The 17,486-nt window shown below is 57.6% G+C and overlaps 1 protein-coding gene across 1 annotated transcript in view; it reads right to left on the reverse strand.

Moving 5' to 3' along the window:
- The window catches only part of LOC113484597, a 25,201-nt gene that overhangs the window by 4,761 nt on the left and 2,954 nt on the right, over positions 1–17,486 (reverse strand). Inside the window, exons 11-20 of the mRNA XM_026857017.1 lie at positions 17,364–17,480; positions 16,115–16,265; positions 15,203–15,330; positions 14,544–14,706; positions 13,917–13,999; positions 9,761–9,873; positions 6,468–6,644; positions 5,221–5,347; positions 4,299–4,478; positions 1,106–1,277 (exon numbers count right to left, since the gene is read on the reverse strand). Coding sequence (XP_026712818.1) covers positions 1,106–1,277; positions 4,299–4,478; positions 5,221–5,347; positions 6,468–6,644; positions 9,761–9,873; positions 13,917–13,999; positions 14,544–14,706; positions 15,203–15,330; positions 16,115–16,265; positions 17,364–17,480 — 1,411 coding nt within the window. The remainder of the gene's footprint in view (positions 1–1,105; positions 1,278–4,298; positions 4,479–5,220; positions 5,348–6,467; positions 6,645–9,760; positions 9,874–13,916; positions 14,000–14,543; positions 14,707–15,202; positions 15,331–16,114; positions 16,266–17,363; positions 17,481–17,486) is intronic.

The raw sequence follows: 17,486 nt of genomic DNA on the forward strand, positions 1-17,486 counted from the left end.
ATCCCCACCGCACGAGCTGGGCTCTGGTCACCACGAGCTCCAGTGGCCCCAGTGCCAATCCCAGCTGCAGCATCTCTGGCAGGGCAGGAGCCCGCAGCAGCCGCAACGGCACCGGGCCCGCCCCGAGGTGCCGCGGGAGAAGGTGGGACGGGCGGGAGCCCACAGGAGTGTCCGTGCGGGGCCTGGACCCGGCAAGGCAGCTCCGACCTGCCCCGCGGCCACGGCGCCCGAGGGGGAGAAGTTCCTGCCCTAAGCTGGACCTAACTGCCACAGCAAAAGTGGGGCCGTAAGACTGCAGAAGTGATGCTTCAGCGGAAATTTCGGGGAGCTTTTGGATGATTGTGTAAAAATACCCCTTGGCCACTGAGACCCAACAGCTTTGCAGCTGCCTCCAAAACCTTTTGCATTCAATTTGCCGAGTTAAGTTGCTGCCATTAACGCCAGAGCAGGAGCGGGATCTCGCCTGGGAGGGGGCCATTACAGCCACAAGGCTCTGGTTTTAAGTTTTCTCCAACTGAACAATGTTCTTTTCCCAACGTTAGGAATTTAGCAAGAAGACACAATGAATTATCTTTTTCCATTAACAGTTGGGTTTTCCTTTGGGCAAGTCTGGGGATGAAGCAAGCCTGGCAGCTCAGTGATGTAAACGCCGAGCTGGGGTGATTAGAGCGCGCTAACGAAGGCGTGATGGCTCCCGGATGGCAGTTCAGCTGGCAGGGTAGCCCTTTTTATGGAGAGTTTTCAAGAGCTGAACAGCCCACCCCGGGAAGTCCGTTGTGCTCCAGAGATGGAGCCCGAGGATGTGCAGGGATGCAGAGGATGCAGGGTTGGTATTTAAAGATGCCATATGTGACCGCACCGCGCTGTCAGCACCTTCTCAGAAGTGGATTCTGGATTATAAATTAATTAATTGGGCTCCCAGGGGTGCCCTGCCGGGACCAAACCCTCGGCCAGCACCGCAGCCCTGCTTCGAGGAAAAATAATATAGATATATACGCTGGGATTGAACGGGGAGCCCGGCCCAGGGAGCACCCAGACCCCGGAGCACCGGCTGCGGTGCCCCTCAGCTGGGTGGGACGGTGCCCGGTCTCCCCCCTCCCCACACCCCGAGGCTGCTGAGCACCCCGGCCGCGCCCCCTCACCTGGACGGCTCCGCCGAGCATGGCGGCCACGAGCCCCATGGCCATGGCGAGGGTCTGCGCCTCCGCCGCCACGCCGGGGCCTCGCGCCGGGCTGACGCAGGCTCGCTGCAGCGTGGCTGCCACGAACTCCTCCACCTGCCAGCGGAGAGCACGGGGGAGAGCAGTTAGGAGGGGGGGGGGATCCCCGGGGTGCTGCTGCTGCCAGCGCTCACATCGGGGTGCCCTCCCGCAGGTCAGGGTGCCCTCCCACAGCCACTTCAGGTCTCACTGTCTCTGCATCTGAGTTTTCCGAGCCCAAACCTTTCTCTAGCGCAATTTCATACGACCCCCTCGTGTTTCCTCCGCCACCACCCTGACCTGCCCTCTCAGACCCATCCCAGCACCCTCCCGGGTGAGCGGGCTCGGCCGTGCCAGGGAGCCCGGGGAGCCGGGGGAGGGCTGGGCGCTGGTGCAGCCCCGCTGGGGAGACACTGGGGGTGCAGGAGGGAGCCAGAGCCCCCAAACCGCTGCCCATCCCTCCAGCCGCCGCACACAGGGGCCGATTTCCCAGGGTTGCAGCCGCGGCCTGTCAGAACCGTGAGGATTTGGGGAGCAGGACTGGGCCAGACAGCCCGGCCCATCAGTGGCCACAGCCACTGGGCTCCGGTGCGGGCTGGGCAAGCTCACGCTGCCCCTCTGCCCGTCCACCACAGCCCCGGGACAAGGCCATGGTTAAACCACGGCGGCTGCTCTGTCCCTGCTCTGGGCTGGGAGCTGGGAAGGCAACTGGGATGGCTCTGAGAGAGAAGGTATCCAACACCCTTCACCCACACTGGAGTCGGGCCATTTACCAAGTGTGTCACTTATTCTGTGATTTTCTCAATAGTTTTTTTTCCCCCCCCAAGCCCATAACAATCCTGCCTGGCTGGCACTGGCCTTCTCGACACTTGGCACCCACATCTTTGATCCCACAGGCTTCCTGCTTTTCTAACAGAACTTGAAATTAGTGAGTTTATTTTCTCCACATCTTTGCCAGCTGTGCCGGCACCGCAGGGCTCAGGGAGAGCTCGCCAGCGCCCAGTGGGGCTGGGAAGGGGCTGGATCGGGGCCGTTCCTACGTAAGGGACACATTGCAAAAGAAGAGGAATGATTTTACTCCTATTTTGGAAAACAAAATACAAGGGCAACAAGGTATTATTGCACCAAACCCCACAATTCCAGCCTCCAGGGCACAGGCTCTGGGTCCAGGCAACACGTTTCCTCATCAGCAGGAAAGCTGATTGCTGCCAGCTTCGTTAGGCACATCCCTGCCGCAGCAGGAGAGAGGGTGGCTGGGAGGGGCTGCAGAAAAGGCTTAGGTACCTTCTGGGCCGATTAGTCCAGAAATGAAATGCCATCAAACAGCAAGAACAGGGAGCAAAAACGAGTGTCAGAACATCTGCTCTCACAAAACAGCGACGCACAAGCCGAATGGGTTGAAATTATATTTAATGCAAAAAATAGGAATGTCATGAACAAATAATCTATCAGTAGGTAGCTACTGAAGAAAACCAAAAAGTTTAAAAAGAAAAAAAACTCATCTGGAAGGAAAAAAAACCCCACCCTAATGTGGAAAGGGGAAAAAAGCTTGAAAAATAAAACACTGGGGCACGTTGCTGTCTCGTGCAGGAGGAGAGCATCCTTGGCCTATCAAGGAAATCGAATCAATCTCATGAAACTTGGTTGTGAGCAGGGGAAAAACATAAATAAAATAAACTGTGCGAGTGAGGGGGCCCACAGCTGCTGCCGTGCCTGGGGTCTGGCTCTGGGAAGGCGGATCCCGCTTGCTCGGAGCCCATTAAGCACAAAGCCAGGCTCCAGAGTGCCCACAGCAGGAACAGACGCGCTGGACTAACTCCGTGCTGCAGAACCGGCTTAAAAACAGCCCCACGACTGCCTGTCCCAGCGCCAGGGAGCCCTCCCTGAAACACAACCCCCAGGTGGGAGTATAATGGCTTTTTTGTCTGCGTTTCTTTTCGGGTGGTTGTTTCTTTTTATCCCAGACTCATGGCTGGAGGCAGAAACCTGGCAAAACCTTTCCCCGTTTCTCACTTCCCCCATTTTCCGAGGCGGGGAGCGGAGCCGGTCCCGCGCGGGTGGGTGCGATGGAGAGAGGCAGGTGAGGACAAAGCGGCGCTGGCTGCCGCACCGACACCGGCCGGTCCCGCACCGCGGCGCACACAAAGGCTCCTTTGTCCCGCAGAGAAGCGTGAGGGAACCTGGGGTAGCAGTGACCGCCTCTGCTCCAGCCAGTCCCAGTTAAATGGAATAACCAGGTCACCGGGTTAAAAAAGAACAGGATGAGGAAGTTAAAATACATTGATCAGCTGGGGAATACCGTGCCGCCCTCAGCGCCCGGCAGCCTCCCACCTGGCACGGCGTGGGCCTGGGCCGGACAGAAGTGCTGTGTTTTAACAATCCTTTTTGGTACCAGGTCCAAGGAGCCCCAGCTGGCCTTGGAAATGACAATCTTTAATCAATTTTGTGGCCACCCATTCGTAAAGACACAGGCAAGAGCCGACGGTATGAGCACAGTTACACCAACCCTGATGGCCAGACACTCCACCCTGTGCCCAGCAGCAGAAACCAGAGAAGAGCCACAAAAGGGCCATTCTGGGGACAAGGGCCGAGCGGGCTGTGGCAGCAGTGCTGTGCCGCGTTTGTCCGGCTGGCAGCCCAGCTCCTGGAGGTGGCTGCCGAGATGTGCCAGAAAAACCAGGCACCACCACCACAGGCAGGCAGCGAGCCCTCGCTGGAAAGGTCTGTCAGAACAGGATGTCTTTAAGCTTTGTTAAACTTGCGGATAAATTTTGCTCAAAATAACGATGAGAAGCTGGCAAGTCAGAGTTCTGATCAATGCTCAGATTACTCTCCTGGCTTTTAACACACAACCGTGGACACAAATACGGAGATATCTGCCGGGCTGCCCCCTCCTCTCTCTGCAGCTGACTGTCCTTCCTGCTAACACCGCACAGGTCAGTGGCTCGTTGAGACACTTGTGACCGAATCAATAAATTCCCTTTCTTGGGGACACTCAAGCTTTCCCCAGCTGTTTCTTAGCCACTGTCTCCTTAGAGTGCAGCAGCCCAGAGCCACATGCTCCAGCCGCCGACCCCCCGGGGCTTTGCCATGACCAACCTGAGCAACGTCTGTGAACACGGTGTCCGAGACGTTCTCACACAGCGTGGCCACGAGCTGCAGGACCAGCAGCTTCCTCCTCTGCCCGGCGTGGTACTGCTCCAGCTCCAGGAGACTCCCCCCTGGCACCGCAGCCGAGTCTGAAACTGCCTCGTCCTCCGCAGCCACGTGAGTCAGCGCCTGCCGGGAAGGAAGCACAGGGCATGGAGACACACACTTGTCACCAGGCCAAACCCTGGCGAACCTCTGCCCCACAGAGCACCACTGAGCACTTCTCCCAAGGCCAAGCATCCTCCGGGCTGAGGCTCGCTGGGCCTCTGCCTGCAGCCTTGCTTTTGGCAGCGGCTGCTCGCAAAGACACCCACCCCACCCCATCCCCTTCGTGGAGCTTGTGCTGACTCCTCATGCGACCAAAACCTTCTGCTTGGTAAATCAAGGTCTCCAAGAGTTGCCCACAGCTCCTGGGTGTCCCCCCGCTGTGCCACAGCGGCATCCCTACACCCAGGATGCTGAAAACCCTGTGTGACTACGGGCTGGGGCTCTGCTGGCCAGCAAGAACACAGACAGCCCGGCCCAGACAAGGCCAGGAGGGAATCGCTGGGGCTGGGAGCGGGATCAAAGGCAGCAGGTGCCGGGGCCCCTCCGCTAGAGCCGAGGCAGTGACAGGGATTATTCACAGCCTCAAACACACCATTAAACTTCAGACACCTCCTGCTGTCAGAAGAGGCCAGGGGGAACAAGGGTTAACCCCTTGGGGGAGCAGGGCTGCCCCCCTCTCCCAGGCTCTCCTGCAGGCACAGAGCGGGACGGCTCCGCCGCGTGCTCCCGCGGCACGGAAGGGGACGACCCGTCTTCTTTGCCGTGTGGCCCAGGGAAAGCGTTCCTGCAGACATGCCCTAACCAGAGACTCGCCTGCCCTCACCTTCAGGCAGCGGATGAAGAAGTCTCCGGCCAGGCCGCTCTTCTGGCAGTGCGACAAGAGCTCCACCAAGTTCTCCACATGGCACTGCTCTGAGGAAACCTTCTGGTAAAGGGCGTCCTCCTCATCACTGAAACAGGTCACTGTGTCACAAACACGAACACAGGCAGCCCCCCTCCAGGGTTGGCTCTACACTGCTTCACGGCAAGGTGACGTCCCGCTTCGGCCTCGCTCAGAAACCCTTCCTCCACAGCGCTACCAGGAAGGGAAGCCTGGAGGCAGCTGAGCCAAACTATGGCTCAGTTCATTTGGTCTACGTGATCACGCACTCGGTTTATTAATTAACCTGCAATCATTAAAGGAACAACTAGCAGAAACCACGAGTGCAGAACACGTTCAATCTAGTCATCCTATAAAGAACGGGATTCGTGCAGCAGTCACGGCCATAAAAGCAGGACAGACACGGGCAGAGCCATGGCCGTTATGGAGCAATTTTAAAGTTTACCCAGTTTAATCAGCACAGACCCCAGGGAAAACTTTCCTCTAATTCCAGTCAGGAATAGATTGAAATGAAACCAAACCAAGCGTATTTGTATGGGGTTCTGTTAGGGGTGTGCACCCAGAGCTGAGCGCTCTGCCCGCTCGACAGCGCTGGGCTCCGACCTGCCAACTCCCAGCTACCCCTTTTTAAACCAAACCTCACGCTGCTGAGCAGTCCCAGTTTGCCTGGCTGGAGTCTAATGGCTGCAGTTTATTTCCCACATGGCCAAGCTCTGCTTCTACTTGTAGAGACCATCTGCAAGAGCAGGAGGGGAGCTCGGTCGCTGGCTCCGCCACGCTGGCATTGCTAGAGCCCTTGCTGTGACGGTGCCACCTGTGCCCAAGGGACACTGCTCACTCCACACAGCCACGATCTGCCGGGGGACAGGCTCAGGCCGGAGGGTGCAAGTTGAATTTGGGGAGTGTTGGGACTGAAGAAGCACGTCCCACTCCCACACACCTCGCAGGCAGGACTGGGGACTCGGGCAAAGCATGCAGAGAGCACACACGAATGCTCAGGGGGGGTGTCCTGCTTTCCAGGGCTGAAAAATCAGCACAGGTAACGTGGAGGCTGCGTGAAGCACTGCCTGCCCGAGCTCAGCACAGACAGCCGGCCACCCGGGGGACGAGACCATGGTGGGACACGCTGTGGCAAGTCCTACATGCCTGGGGAATGCCCCCTGTGCTGGTGCTGCCCCGACAGCGCTCACCTGATGGTCTCCTCCACCACAACGGTGGCACCACCCTCGCTGCCCGCGCGGAAGCGGCACCGCGGGCGGAGGGCACACACGCTGCTGTTCAGCCCTGAGATGCCTTCCAGCACGGCCAGCGACACTTCTCGCTCCGACTTCTCCAAGAACCACAGCAGGATCTCCTGGCACGGGGAGCTGGGAGGGAGAGAGAAAGCAGTGGTGACCTTCCTCTGCCAGCTGTCCCCGTCCCTGCACACCAGCCCCCCACCGGGACCACACATCTCGGGGAGAGGGAACCAGCAAATAGTACATGCCGGAACGGAGTGTGACTTCTGATGGGCACTAGAGTTTGAAAAGGGCTGGGAAGCCAGAAAGGGTTGAGAGGCCTTGGGGGAATTCGAGATGGAGAAATCACTAGAAAAAGAAGGAGGAGTCCTGTAGGCATAGGATGGAAGTAATAGAGGTTCTGGGAGCCAGACGGAGGAAGAGAGATAATGAGTGGAGACTAGAAAGGCAGAGAGAGAAATCAAATGTGGGGGTAAAGGACGGTGGGAAGGAGGGAGAGCAAGAGACGGCAAGAAGGCAGAGGGATTGAAGGGATGAGAAAGCAAGAGAGGTAGAAAGGGAGAGGGATCAGGATGGGCTACAAGGTGAAAGGGAAAAGGCCCCGGAGCAGGAGAGAACGGCACAGGGAGCTGGGCACTGGTGTATACCGGGAAAGAACACCACAGAGGGGTGTGGATCTCTACAGGCAAAATGTTGGGGAGAGGATGGAGGACCGAGAGAAGAATGGAAAGGGACAGGCAGCGAGGCAGGGATGGAGAAAGAAACAGGAGCAACCGAGAGATGAGAAGAGGGACAGGTCCGAGGCAGAGGTGGAGAAAGAGCATCAAGCCAGGGATGGGAACAGGCCAGAGGGATCAGGAAAGAGAGGAGCAGGTACTGAGGCATCAGTGAGGTGAGCGACAGGGAGCCAGGGGCAGGAGACGACTGCAAAAGGGAGACACACAGGGAGTAGGATGCTGGCCTGGAACCAACAAGAGCAACAGAGAGAAGGACAGAGGTGGAGCATGAGAAAGGACGGGAAGAGAGAACAAGAGAGAGATGAAGCACTCAGGAGATTCAAATTCTTCAAGGCACGAATAAAGGGAGGGCAGAAAAGTTGCAGGAGACCTAAAAGAGAGGTTGGAAGGGAAATACAGTGCAGGAAAGCGGACCTTAGAATAAGGGGAGTGTATTGTGTGGGAACTGTTTGGGGGGGACTGTTCAGGAGCCTAATTATTTCAGGGGGAAGTTTTATGGGAGGGTCTATTTCAGGGGGACTCTCTGGGGACTCCTTCGGGGGAGTATTCTGGAGGCAGTATTTTGGTGGGAGTATTGCGGAGGGAGATTTAAGGGACGACTATTTCACGGGGGAGTATTTTAAGGGCGGAGCATTACAGGGGGATTATTTCCCGGGGGACTCTTTCGAGGGATCTATTTCAGAGGCAGTGTTTCAGGGGAGAGCATTTGAGGGAAAACTATTCTAGGAGAGAGGATTTGGGGAGAATGTTTCTGGGGGGAACATTTTGGGAGGGATTAAGGGTGGGGGGCAGATTTTCCGGAGGGAGAATTACGGCAGGTACTATCTCAGGGGGGACTATCTGGTGGGGAAAACTATTTCAGGGGTACTATGGGGGACTGTTCCTGGGGGACTGTTATGGGAGGGACGGTTTCAGGGAGATGTATTTTGGGGAGGACCATTTCAGGAGGGGAGGGTTTACGAGGGGCACTATTTCGGGAGACTGTTTGGGGGGCACTCTTTCAGAGGGGAGTATTTTGGGGAGGACTCTTTGGTGGGGGTCCTATTTCTGGGCGGGAGTGTTACAGGACAGACTATTTCAGGGGCACTGCTTTGAGGGTGTTTTGCCAATTATCAGGCCTGGCATAAAGGACACAGCCAGCCTCAAGATGAACCAATAACCAGATTAAATTTGACACCAAAGGGTCGGTACATGGGGATCGCTGGGGGTACAAGTCAATCAGGTTATACATAATCACGAGCGCTCTGGAGCAACCAGACACTCCTTGGGATGCTCTGGCTGATGGCTCTGGCAGCTGAAAGCATTTGTGCCTGTTTATAAGGGGACCGGCAGCGCATCCTGCCCTTCTGGCGTTCCCAGATGGAAGGATTTGGGTCCTTCAGGGTTTCAGTGCAGCGAGGGAGCGCTCTGTCCGAGCGGCGTGTCTGTGCGAGCACAGCCGCTTCCACGCAGCCTCGGCACGCCGCGCCAGGCGCTTCACGCCAAGGTGACAACGCACCGAGCTGTCAGCCGTGCCGAGGAGGGAGACGAGGAGCGCTGTAAGGTGGCGTGGGAAGCCCTGCCAAGGAAAGAGGCAGGTTGACGAGGTGGAGTAGCAGCGCTGTGCTGTGCCAGAGGTCTGGAAACCCGAACACTTCCAGGCAGCTGTGGTTTGAGTTACCCCTGCCAAATTCCTTTGCAAAGAGAGAAGCAAGCAGTGACTCTGTTCACCCAGCAGCAGTGTTAACTTGGCTTGTTCCACGAACTTGCCACGGCACTCTCTGCTCTTTGAAGTGATTAACGATGTCTTTAATAATAGCAGAGGCCGTGTCTACACAGACCTCTCAGGGAAAACCTCCAGCACCTGCACGCCAGTATCACCAAAGCAAAGAGTGAACCCATCAGGAGCATATTTACTAGGGTGGCCCAAACTCAGGGCAAGCTCAGGGGAGGAGAAAGAACAGCCAGCACCTGGTCACCCTGTCCCTGTCACCACGACTGGCACACGTGGTGCTTGCCATCATACATCAGCCGTGGGGCAGCCGGGCACGGCGCGAGCGGCAGCTGCAGAGGCAGGTCCTGCACACAGCAAAAGAGACCGACCCCAGATAGGAGAAGAATGATCTCGTATTTCCAAGAGCCAGCACTCAAGCTGTTTTATCCAGTTTTTATCCTGTTTCTAGATCCCTGCCAACACCATCTCCACTCAGAGTCACAATCCTAGACAGGCACCAAGAGTTAACTGCGGTTCCCAAGGCGCCCAGGGACACGCTTGCCTCCACACTGAACATTCTGGCTTCAGGGAAGACAAAAGCTAACATGAGAACTGCTTCCTCCGGCACAGGTCTGCCAGTAAGGTCGTGTACTGTGCCTGTGCCTGCAGTTACTGCCTACTTTGAATGAGAGCTCTTCAGGATGAGAAAACTGGTCCTGGCTTCGGGACGTGCCCATAGAGAGCATGTCCCCTGGAGGTGGGCAGGGTGCAGAGACGAAACCCCAGGAGAAGCCGTGCACAAAATCCTCCCTTACCGTAAGTATGACACATTCTGCTTGGCGAAGGAATAGAGGGAAAAAACCACTCCCAGGACTGACTGTAAGGATCCCAGCATCAGGCTTGAGCTGTCATTTCCAACCACATACACCTACGGAGAGAAAGGAACAGGGAGGAGGGTCAAACACCTGCGTGGAGCAGAGGGAAGGCGAAGGGAAGGACAGAAAGCACGTCTGTGCAGAACAGCAGAGGGTTTTCAGCCTGTTTCTTTCAGTCTGGAGCCTGTTTTCCCTGGTTATGGCACATTCTGTGTTAAAAGCAGCCTTCAGCACCATCTTTCTCCGAGCACTTGCTTAACCACGGCAGGGCTCCAAGCTACAGGAACACTGCAGCCAGCTATTCAGAAGTCTGCTGCTCAGGGGTAAGGTCTTTCCTTACAGACAGATGCAACAGGCACCTTTGAATTAGCAAATCTTTATGGAAATACCGCACCTGGAGCCAAATCTCAAATGCAGAGCTCAGTCCCTAAGCAGGGCAGGTGGGCTGACGTGCGCTGAGCTGAGAAGAGGGGTTGCAGGGGCTCTGAGGAGGCTGCAGGGCCGTGCTCCTCTCCTCCATCTCAAGCAGCACCCTCCCGAAGCGCTGTCAGTGCCCTCCTCCACAGAACCAGCACCCCCTTCCCAGGCAAGCCACTGGTACCAGCTCACCGCACAGCTCCCACCTCCCTGCCCACGGAGCGCAGGAAAAACACTCACAGAAGTCTCATGACACTGTGTTTCCTTATGAATCCTTTGAAGGGGATTGTTCAAAACTAAAAGCCAGGTAGGATGCTTTCAGTCAAAGCCATAACGTTGGGAAAACCTGTCTGGAAAATGGTTAATACCAAGCCTTGCCCCGCTGGACTCGGGGTTTTCTGGGGATTGTTGTGTTCAGGTCCCCGTTTCTGCATGCTCCATCCCCCTCCATAGCTTTTAGCTTTTAAAAAAAAAAGGGGGGTGTGGGGGGGAAATAAAGCCTTTTCACAAGTATTCTGACTTCCAGCTGTGTCAGCTGGTGAACTACCTGCTCGGAAGAGGCTGTGCCTTCAGACCAGAGCACTCCCCACACCTCTGACCTCCGCAGCTGGAGAGCAATCGCCTGCTCCAGGGCTGGCGGTGCCCTGGAGACAGACCAAAGAGCTTCTGCCTGCTCCAGGCAGTGTGACAACCCAGGTAGGAGGGAGATTGTCCCGATACTGTTCTGCCCTGCTCTATTGATGCAAGCACACCTCTTTTCCTGTGCTAATCCCCGCGGAGCCATTCTTCCCAACCAGAACCTTTTGTACACAAAGCCTCCCTGATGAAGCCCCAAGGATGGTTTCTCACTCGGCATCAAATGACACTTGCTAGGCAAGAAACCCCCGCAAATCCGCAGGCTGGAGTCTCTGTCACTAATCTGGCTGCTCTCGGGCCTCCAGCGCTTTGCCATTAAGGAGGGATCCGCCCCAAACTCCCCCAGCACCCGCATTGTGAGCGCAGCCACAGAGCAGCCCTCCAGACTGGTCTCTGCCTGCCAGCTAGTTACAACAGATCGTTACTACGCAAAATACTACAACAATCTCAGCATTTAAGAGCTTAGCCTGCCTAGAGGCATGCCAGTAAGCAAGTCACCAGCTTCTTAAAATTGAATTGCTGGGCTGGAGATGTCCTTCTGGGTTGGAAAGCGCAGCAGAAAGCTGGGCTGCTGTCAGGGCAGGCAGAGAAGCCTGCAGCGTGGCACTGGTGATACTGGTGGGAAGGGCAGAAAAAGGAGCTGGGAGGGAAGGTTTCAGAAGAAGAGGCCTTCACAAAAAGCCCTGTTCCTTCACAGGGAGCACAAGGACGGACCCCGCTTCTCCCCCAAACGCCGGAGCCAAGATCGACGCCGCTGAACACCCTGCTTGTGGCGCCAAGGGACCCCTTGCAGGAAGGGAGCTCCCGAGCAAGTGCTCAACCTGCACCGTCCTGCCCACGAGACACTTCCTCTAACGCAGAAGGCGGCTCTTACTGGCAAAGCCAGTTTCTCTGAGGAGACCCGAGTTTCCTTCCATTTTCCTGAACCCTCCCCATCCCCCAGCACCGGATCAGGGCTGGGATTGCTGCTGAGCCCCAGCAATCCCTCCTGCCTCAGCAGCCGGGGGCACAGAGCAGCTCAGAGCAGCCCCGAGGCCCCCCACTGCCTCCAGGTACCCTCCTGCACCAAGAGCAGCTCCTCGGGAGGCGGCTGGGCACCCAGCAACAGCTGCTGCAGGATCACCCACCCACGGCTTAAAAATTAAGTTCATGCACATGGAAACCCACGTGTCATGGGGTTCATCTCAGAATGGTCCTTGCAAAACAGGATACTCGTTTTTCCTTACTTAGCATGATTTACCTTACTCATCCAACAGGACAACACAGACTGTAATGCCTTCAGTCCCCTGACAGGTATCAGCAGGGGAAGATGAGCCGCTGGGGACACCCCATGGGGACCAGCAGCATTGTCCCCTCTCTTTTTGGGACACCCCAGGTGAGGACACAGCCACTAACAGCTGCCACCCACCCTCCTTTCGTCGTACCCACATGCTCTCTGCTTCCTAACAGCAGCCCCCCGGATCACTGCGCCAGCTCTCCCACCTCTCCCTGCAGCTCTGCGATGCCTCCGAGCTCACCTGCGCTCTCTTTTTCACCCCGGTGACAGCTCAGCAGCCTTAAGAGCTGCACCAAATCCTCTCACTTCCCAGCACCCACTGCCAGCTGGCTGCACAACCATGGAGCGACGAGCCGGTGGCTCTGCCAAGCTGCCCTGGCTGCCGGGCTGGGCAATCCAACACCATTGGCCACTTGCCGATACGCGAGAGCCCTTGTTTCCAGGTCACCCATTCAGAAGCATTTTGGCCCAGCGTGACAGCTGGCAGCTGCCCAGCCCTCCGCGAGGGGTTCTCGCTGCAGGAGCTGTAGAAAGGCTTCCAGCTCCCGCACCCTGGCTCAGGCTGCCCTCTGCAGACCTGGGCGGCAGCGAGAGGCGGCTCCCAGCAGCTTCACAGAATCATCTCAGTTGGAAAAGCCCTCGAAGCTCCTCCAGCCCAACCATGAACCTCACCCTGACCGTTCCCAACCCCACCAGATCCCTCAGCGCTGGCTCAGCCCGACTCTTCAACCCCCCCAGGGATCCCAGGGACTCCCCCCTGCCCTGGGTAGCCCATTCCAACGCCCAACAGCCCCTTCTGCACAGAAATCCTTCCTCAGAGCCAGCCTGACCCTGCCCTGGGCAGCTTGAGGCCATTCCCTCGGGGCCTGGCGCTGGGGCCTTGGCTCCAGAGACTCATCCCCCCTCTCTGCCCCCTCCTGGCAGGGAGTTGCCGAGGGCCAGGAGGTCTCCCCTCAGCCTCCTCTTCTCCAGACTGAACCCCCCCAGTTCCCCCAGCCGCTCCCCAGCAGACCTGTGCTCCAGACCCTTCATGTCTCCCTGCCACACAGCTAACACCACACTCAGCATTATCCACACTCAACAGGAAAGAAACTGAGGCACGGAGGCAGAAGACGGAGACCACCCACAGCCTGGGAGGAGAGCTCAAGCATCCTCTGAAGATTCAGCATCTGCAGGATTCCCTGCAATCGTCCTTCCCTCTGACCAGCTGCACACCTCTCTCGGGCGGGGACGGAGAGCCCGAGGGAAGGCATGCCAGGCCAGCGGTGCTCCTGCCCAGGACCTCCTGCCTGCTCGACCATCACAGCCCGAGTCCTAAAGCTGCTCCAACAGTACACCCAGACACATCAATCCCGAGGAAGCTGCACAATTTAGTGATGCTCAGAGTCTTGCTGCGGAGGAGGAAGAGGATATGACAGCACCATGGGGACTCCTGGCCACCGGCCCACCGCTCAGACTCTTCTGACACACCAGAAAGACACCAGGGAAAAAACAACCAGCCAGAGCTCACTGCCAGCTCGCAGAACGTTTTGGGGTGAGAATGCCTGAACGGACTCAGGCAGTGCCTCTGATATTCCCTGTAAAGCTGCAGTCCTGCCAGCACAGGGCTGCACACGAGGTTATTCTGTGCAGCCTCAGCATCACAACTGCAGGAGATGCTGGTTTCTGTCATGCTCTGACACATGCTGAACTGCTCAGGAAGTCCCAAACCAGCTTTCTTAAGAGTAGTTTTCTCGCCTACCCTCAGGCCCGAGTCAGACACGGTACCTTGAGCACATCTTCCACACAGCTGCCAAGCTCTGCCTCTGTCACCAGCACGGTCCCTGCTGATAACTCTTCCTCTGCTAGCTCTGAAAACAAAGGGCATAAAAATCAGCATCCTCACAGACTGAGGAGCCTCCAGCAACCCCGCCATGCCCAGCACCAGAGAGCACTTTGGTATTTCTCTTGCCTTCCCTCCACCGAGGCAGCATGGGAACGAGGAGCCCTCGTCAGCTGCGCTGAACACCACTGCAGTGTCGTAAACTCTGCAAGGTTTCGAGTGAATCCAAGCAGACCACAACCTCTTGATGGATGATTCCCCAGAGAGCTACTGGGTCAGTGTGGGGAACCGAAGGCTTCCGCCCAGAAGCCCAAAATGAGACTGTCAGACTGGAAGAGCTTCCCAAAGAGCACATGGCAGAAGCCCGACCGCTTGGCTCTTACGCTATGGTAATTTGTCTCAAGCACTAGTAAACGCGGCACAACCAGCACACAGACACGTTCACAACTGACAGAGCTGCACACTCAGCAGCCCAGCCAGCAGCCCGAGAAAACTGTGATGTAAAGAGAGATCAGGGAGAAGAGAAGCCAGAGCCTTCTCCAGTGCAGGGCTCGGCAGAGACCAGTGGGTACCTGGGGTCTCGGAGCACCGCAGGAGCGGTGCCAAGAGGGGCTGGAGCAAGTGCTTCTCTGCCAGCTGAGGGTGCTCTTTCGCCATGGTGAGCAGCGTCGTGGTGGCCACTCGCTGGAACTGGCGCGCTGTCAGTTTGTCCTGGATGTGCAGCAAGTCCAGAATCTGGAAGGAAAAATCCACAACAAAGGAACAAAGTTTAGCAGCCCCTCAGAAGAGGGGAGCAGGCTGGCTGAGGAGCCTCCGGTGTGCTGCTCCACTGGACGTTTGGCACAACATTCCACATATGGAAAAGCCGGTCTCCTTTCCGTGCAGGCATTAACGCGGGATGCGCTTCTGGGCTCAAACCAAGAGCCTGCACCACTCCCACAGCCGAAGGCTGGAAGAGCTCCGCAGCAGCATGCTCCTTACAGCACAGCGCTGAGCAGCTCCCAAAATCAGGCACATCACCCGGCATTTCAACCAAATATGGAAAATTCAAGAGTAGAGTGGAAACACATCCCACTGCCAGAGCAGCAGGAAACCATCTCCACGGTGTCCTGGCCCGAGGCAGGCCACGCTCCAGCAGAAGCGACAGTACCGACACTCTCCAAACCGGGAGCTGGCTCAGCGTTCCCAGCCCGAGCCGGGGGGCTGCAGGGAGGGGAAGAGAAGGCCCTACCTGGGGGCACACCAGGCTGTAGTAGTCCTCGAGGGAAAGGCACTGCTGCGGGCAGGAAGCCAGGATCTTTGCAACCGCGTCGCATTTTCTCCAGTCCACAGCTGCCGCTTCAGCACCAGCACCACCTGCTACACCAGCAGAAAGCCAAGATCAGCTCAGACTGACAGCAAACAGCAGGGACAGTTTTGGCTGAAGCCAGATGTTTCTGGCCAAAAATTGTATTTCTAGCTTTTATGACTCTCTTTAGACCGAATACCTTTTAGGAGACACCTGAACTTAATAACAGAAGGGGAAGAATTACTGCCCGAAACCTCTGATAATGGAAAACAACTGATAACGGAAACCTCTGATAATGAAAAACAAATATGTGTGTGAGCCAAAAGGTAGAGGGAGCTCACGCCTGGATGGTGTCGCCAGGCTGCTGTTGGCTGGAGGAGGCTCTGGCATTAAAAACTGCGGGACTGAGCTTTTAGAGAGCAAGGCTGCCGAGCGCTGGAGCGGGACGGGTCATGCTCCACCCGCAGCTGCTCACAGCCCAGCGCCGAGCACGGCTCCCGCCAAACCTGGGAAGGAACCGCACTCCGTACCCGCACGGGGCGCGACCGACTGGGCCACAAACAGCCCAAATGAGCTTGGAAGCTTTTATAGTCTGGACCTTGGACATGACGGCGTACCCCCAGCTAAAGGCACCTGCAGTCAGAAGTCATTTGGGAGTTCAGCACAGTCAGAAGCAAAACCTGCACGAGTGTTACAGGTCAGCTCGGCCTGACAAAAGCCATTTCCCAACGTGGCGCCCGGACGGCGCTGCCTATCCCCGGCGTCTCGTGGGGTGAACATCTCAGACACGTCATCACCGTCAAATTGAATCTGCGAAGCTGGAAGCCAAGAGCAGCGTCACAGCACTCTACTCACCGCCTGTTCCCTCCATGATGCCCCGAACCACAGCCTGAACCCCGCTGGGTCTCATTAGCCTCTCGGAGAGCAGCTGACCGCAGAGGCGCCGCAGCCACGCCGGAGCCCGCGAAAGGCACGGCTTTGTTTCTTCCCCAGGAGAGGGAGGACTCTGAAAGGAAACAAAGGAGCAGGCTGAGGAGTGTATTTGCACACTCCTGTGCAACCCCCCCAGTAACAGGCAAACAGCCGGCAGCCTGCCCTGCAGGGCACGAGACCAGAGAGCAGCACAGAACAAGGAAAGGGTTTAAATAAACCACTTCTTCATCCAGCGGCACAAAGCAAATTAGGGCTTAATGAGAGGCCCAGCCTTCCCGGAGCATCCCCTCGTGGAGAGCGTCCCTCCTTTAATTAAAGCCTCTGAGGGTCAGGCAGCAGCTCCGACCACCTCATTACCACAACGGCACTGCAGGGACAAGCCGGACAGGGCACGGGTAAGGGGTCCGCAGCGGTGACCCTTGCCAGGAGCCCGCGGGCTGCCTGGTGGAGCCAAGCAGCAGGAACAGCAGAGCCAAGCGAGCGCTTCCAGTGGCGGCGCCTGCTCGGACAGCCCGAGGAGCGAGGAGGCTGCCGGGGAAACCAGCTCGGCTTTTCTTTAACCGCAGACCCCATGGCTTTTGTGTGGAACAACCACAGCCGGTGCCGGCGAGCGCCTCGCACGGACCCTCGGCAGCCCCCCGGCTCAGGAATGGTGCATGATCTCGGGCAGAGGGTCAGCAGGTGGCAGAGCTGTGCCCCTGCCAGCCACACCACGTGCCCACCAGCTGCTCCTCGTGTCCTGACCCCAGACCGCGACGTGGCAGGCGGAAACCCACCCACCCCGCGGAGCTGGGACGTGTCCTGTGTGAAAAGGACACAAAGGAGACAGCCTGTCCCCTCCTCCCTGCCGCCACAAACAGCAGCGGGTTCGTCCCCTCGAGCGGAGAAGGGCACGTCCTGGAAGAGAAGGGGCTTTGCTCGGCCAGGACGGAATTCCAAACCCTGGCGGCACGTGCCATGGCACCGGTCCCCAAGCTCACCCACACCCAGCAGCTTCGCCTGTGCGTTCACACGGCGCCGGCGGACGGGGCTGCTACCCCAAACTGGTTTTTAAGGTGGGCAGACGTTTCTAGAAGAGCAACACGGGCACCCTCGGGGCACAGGAGGGGACTGTGCCCAGCACGGTGGGCGCTGCGTACCCCGTCACAGGGACAGCCCTGCCGGCGGGTACCTGCTTGGGTCGGCCCTGCAGGACGAGCAGCTCCCGCACCGCCAGCGGCTGGTAGACGCGGTCCAGGACATGCCGCAGGAGCTCCCGGCACCGCGCTCGCTCCGCTTCCGAAACACCCTGCAA

The sequence above is a fragment of the Athene cunicularia genome (genome assembly GCF_003259725.1).
Source record: "Athene cunicularia isolate RWA chromosome 11 unlocalized genomic scaffold, athCun1 chr11_part2, whole genome shotgun sequence".
Lineage (NCBI taxonomy): Eukaryota > Metazoa > Chordata > Aves > Strigiformes > Strigidae > Athene > Athene cunicularia.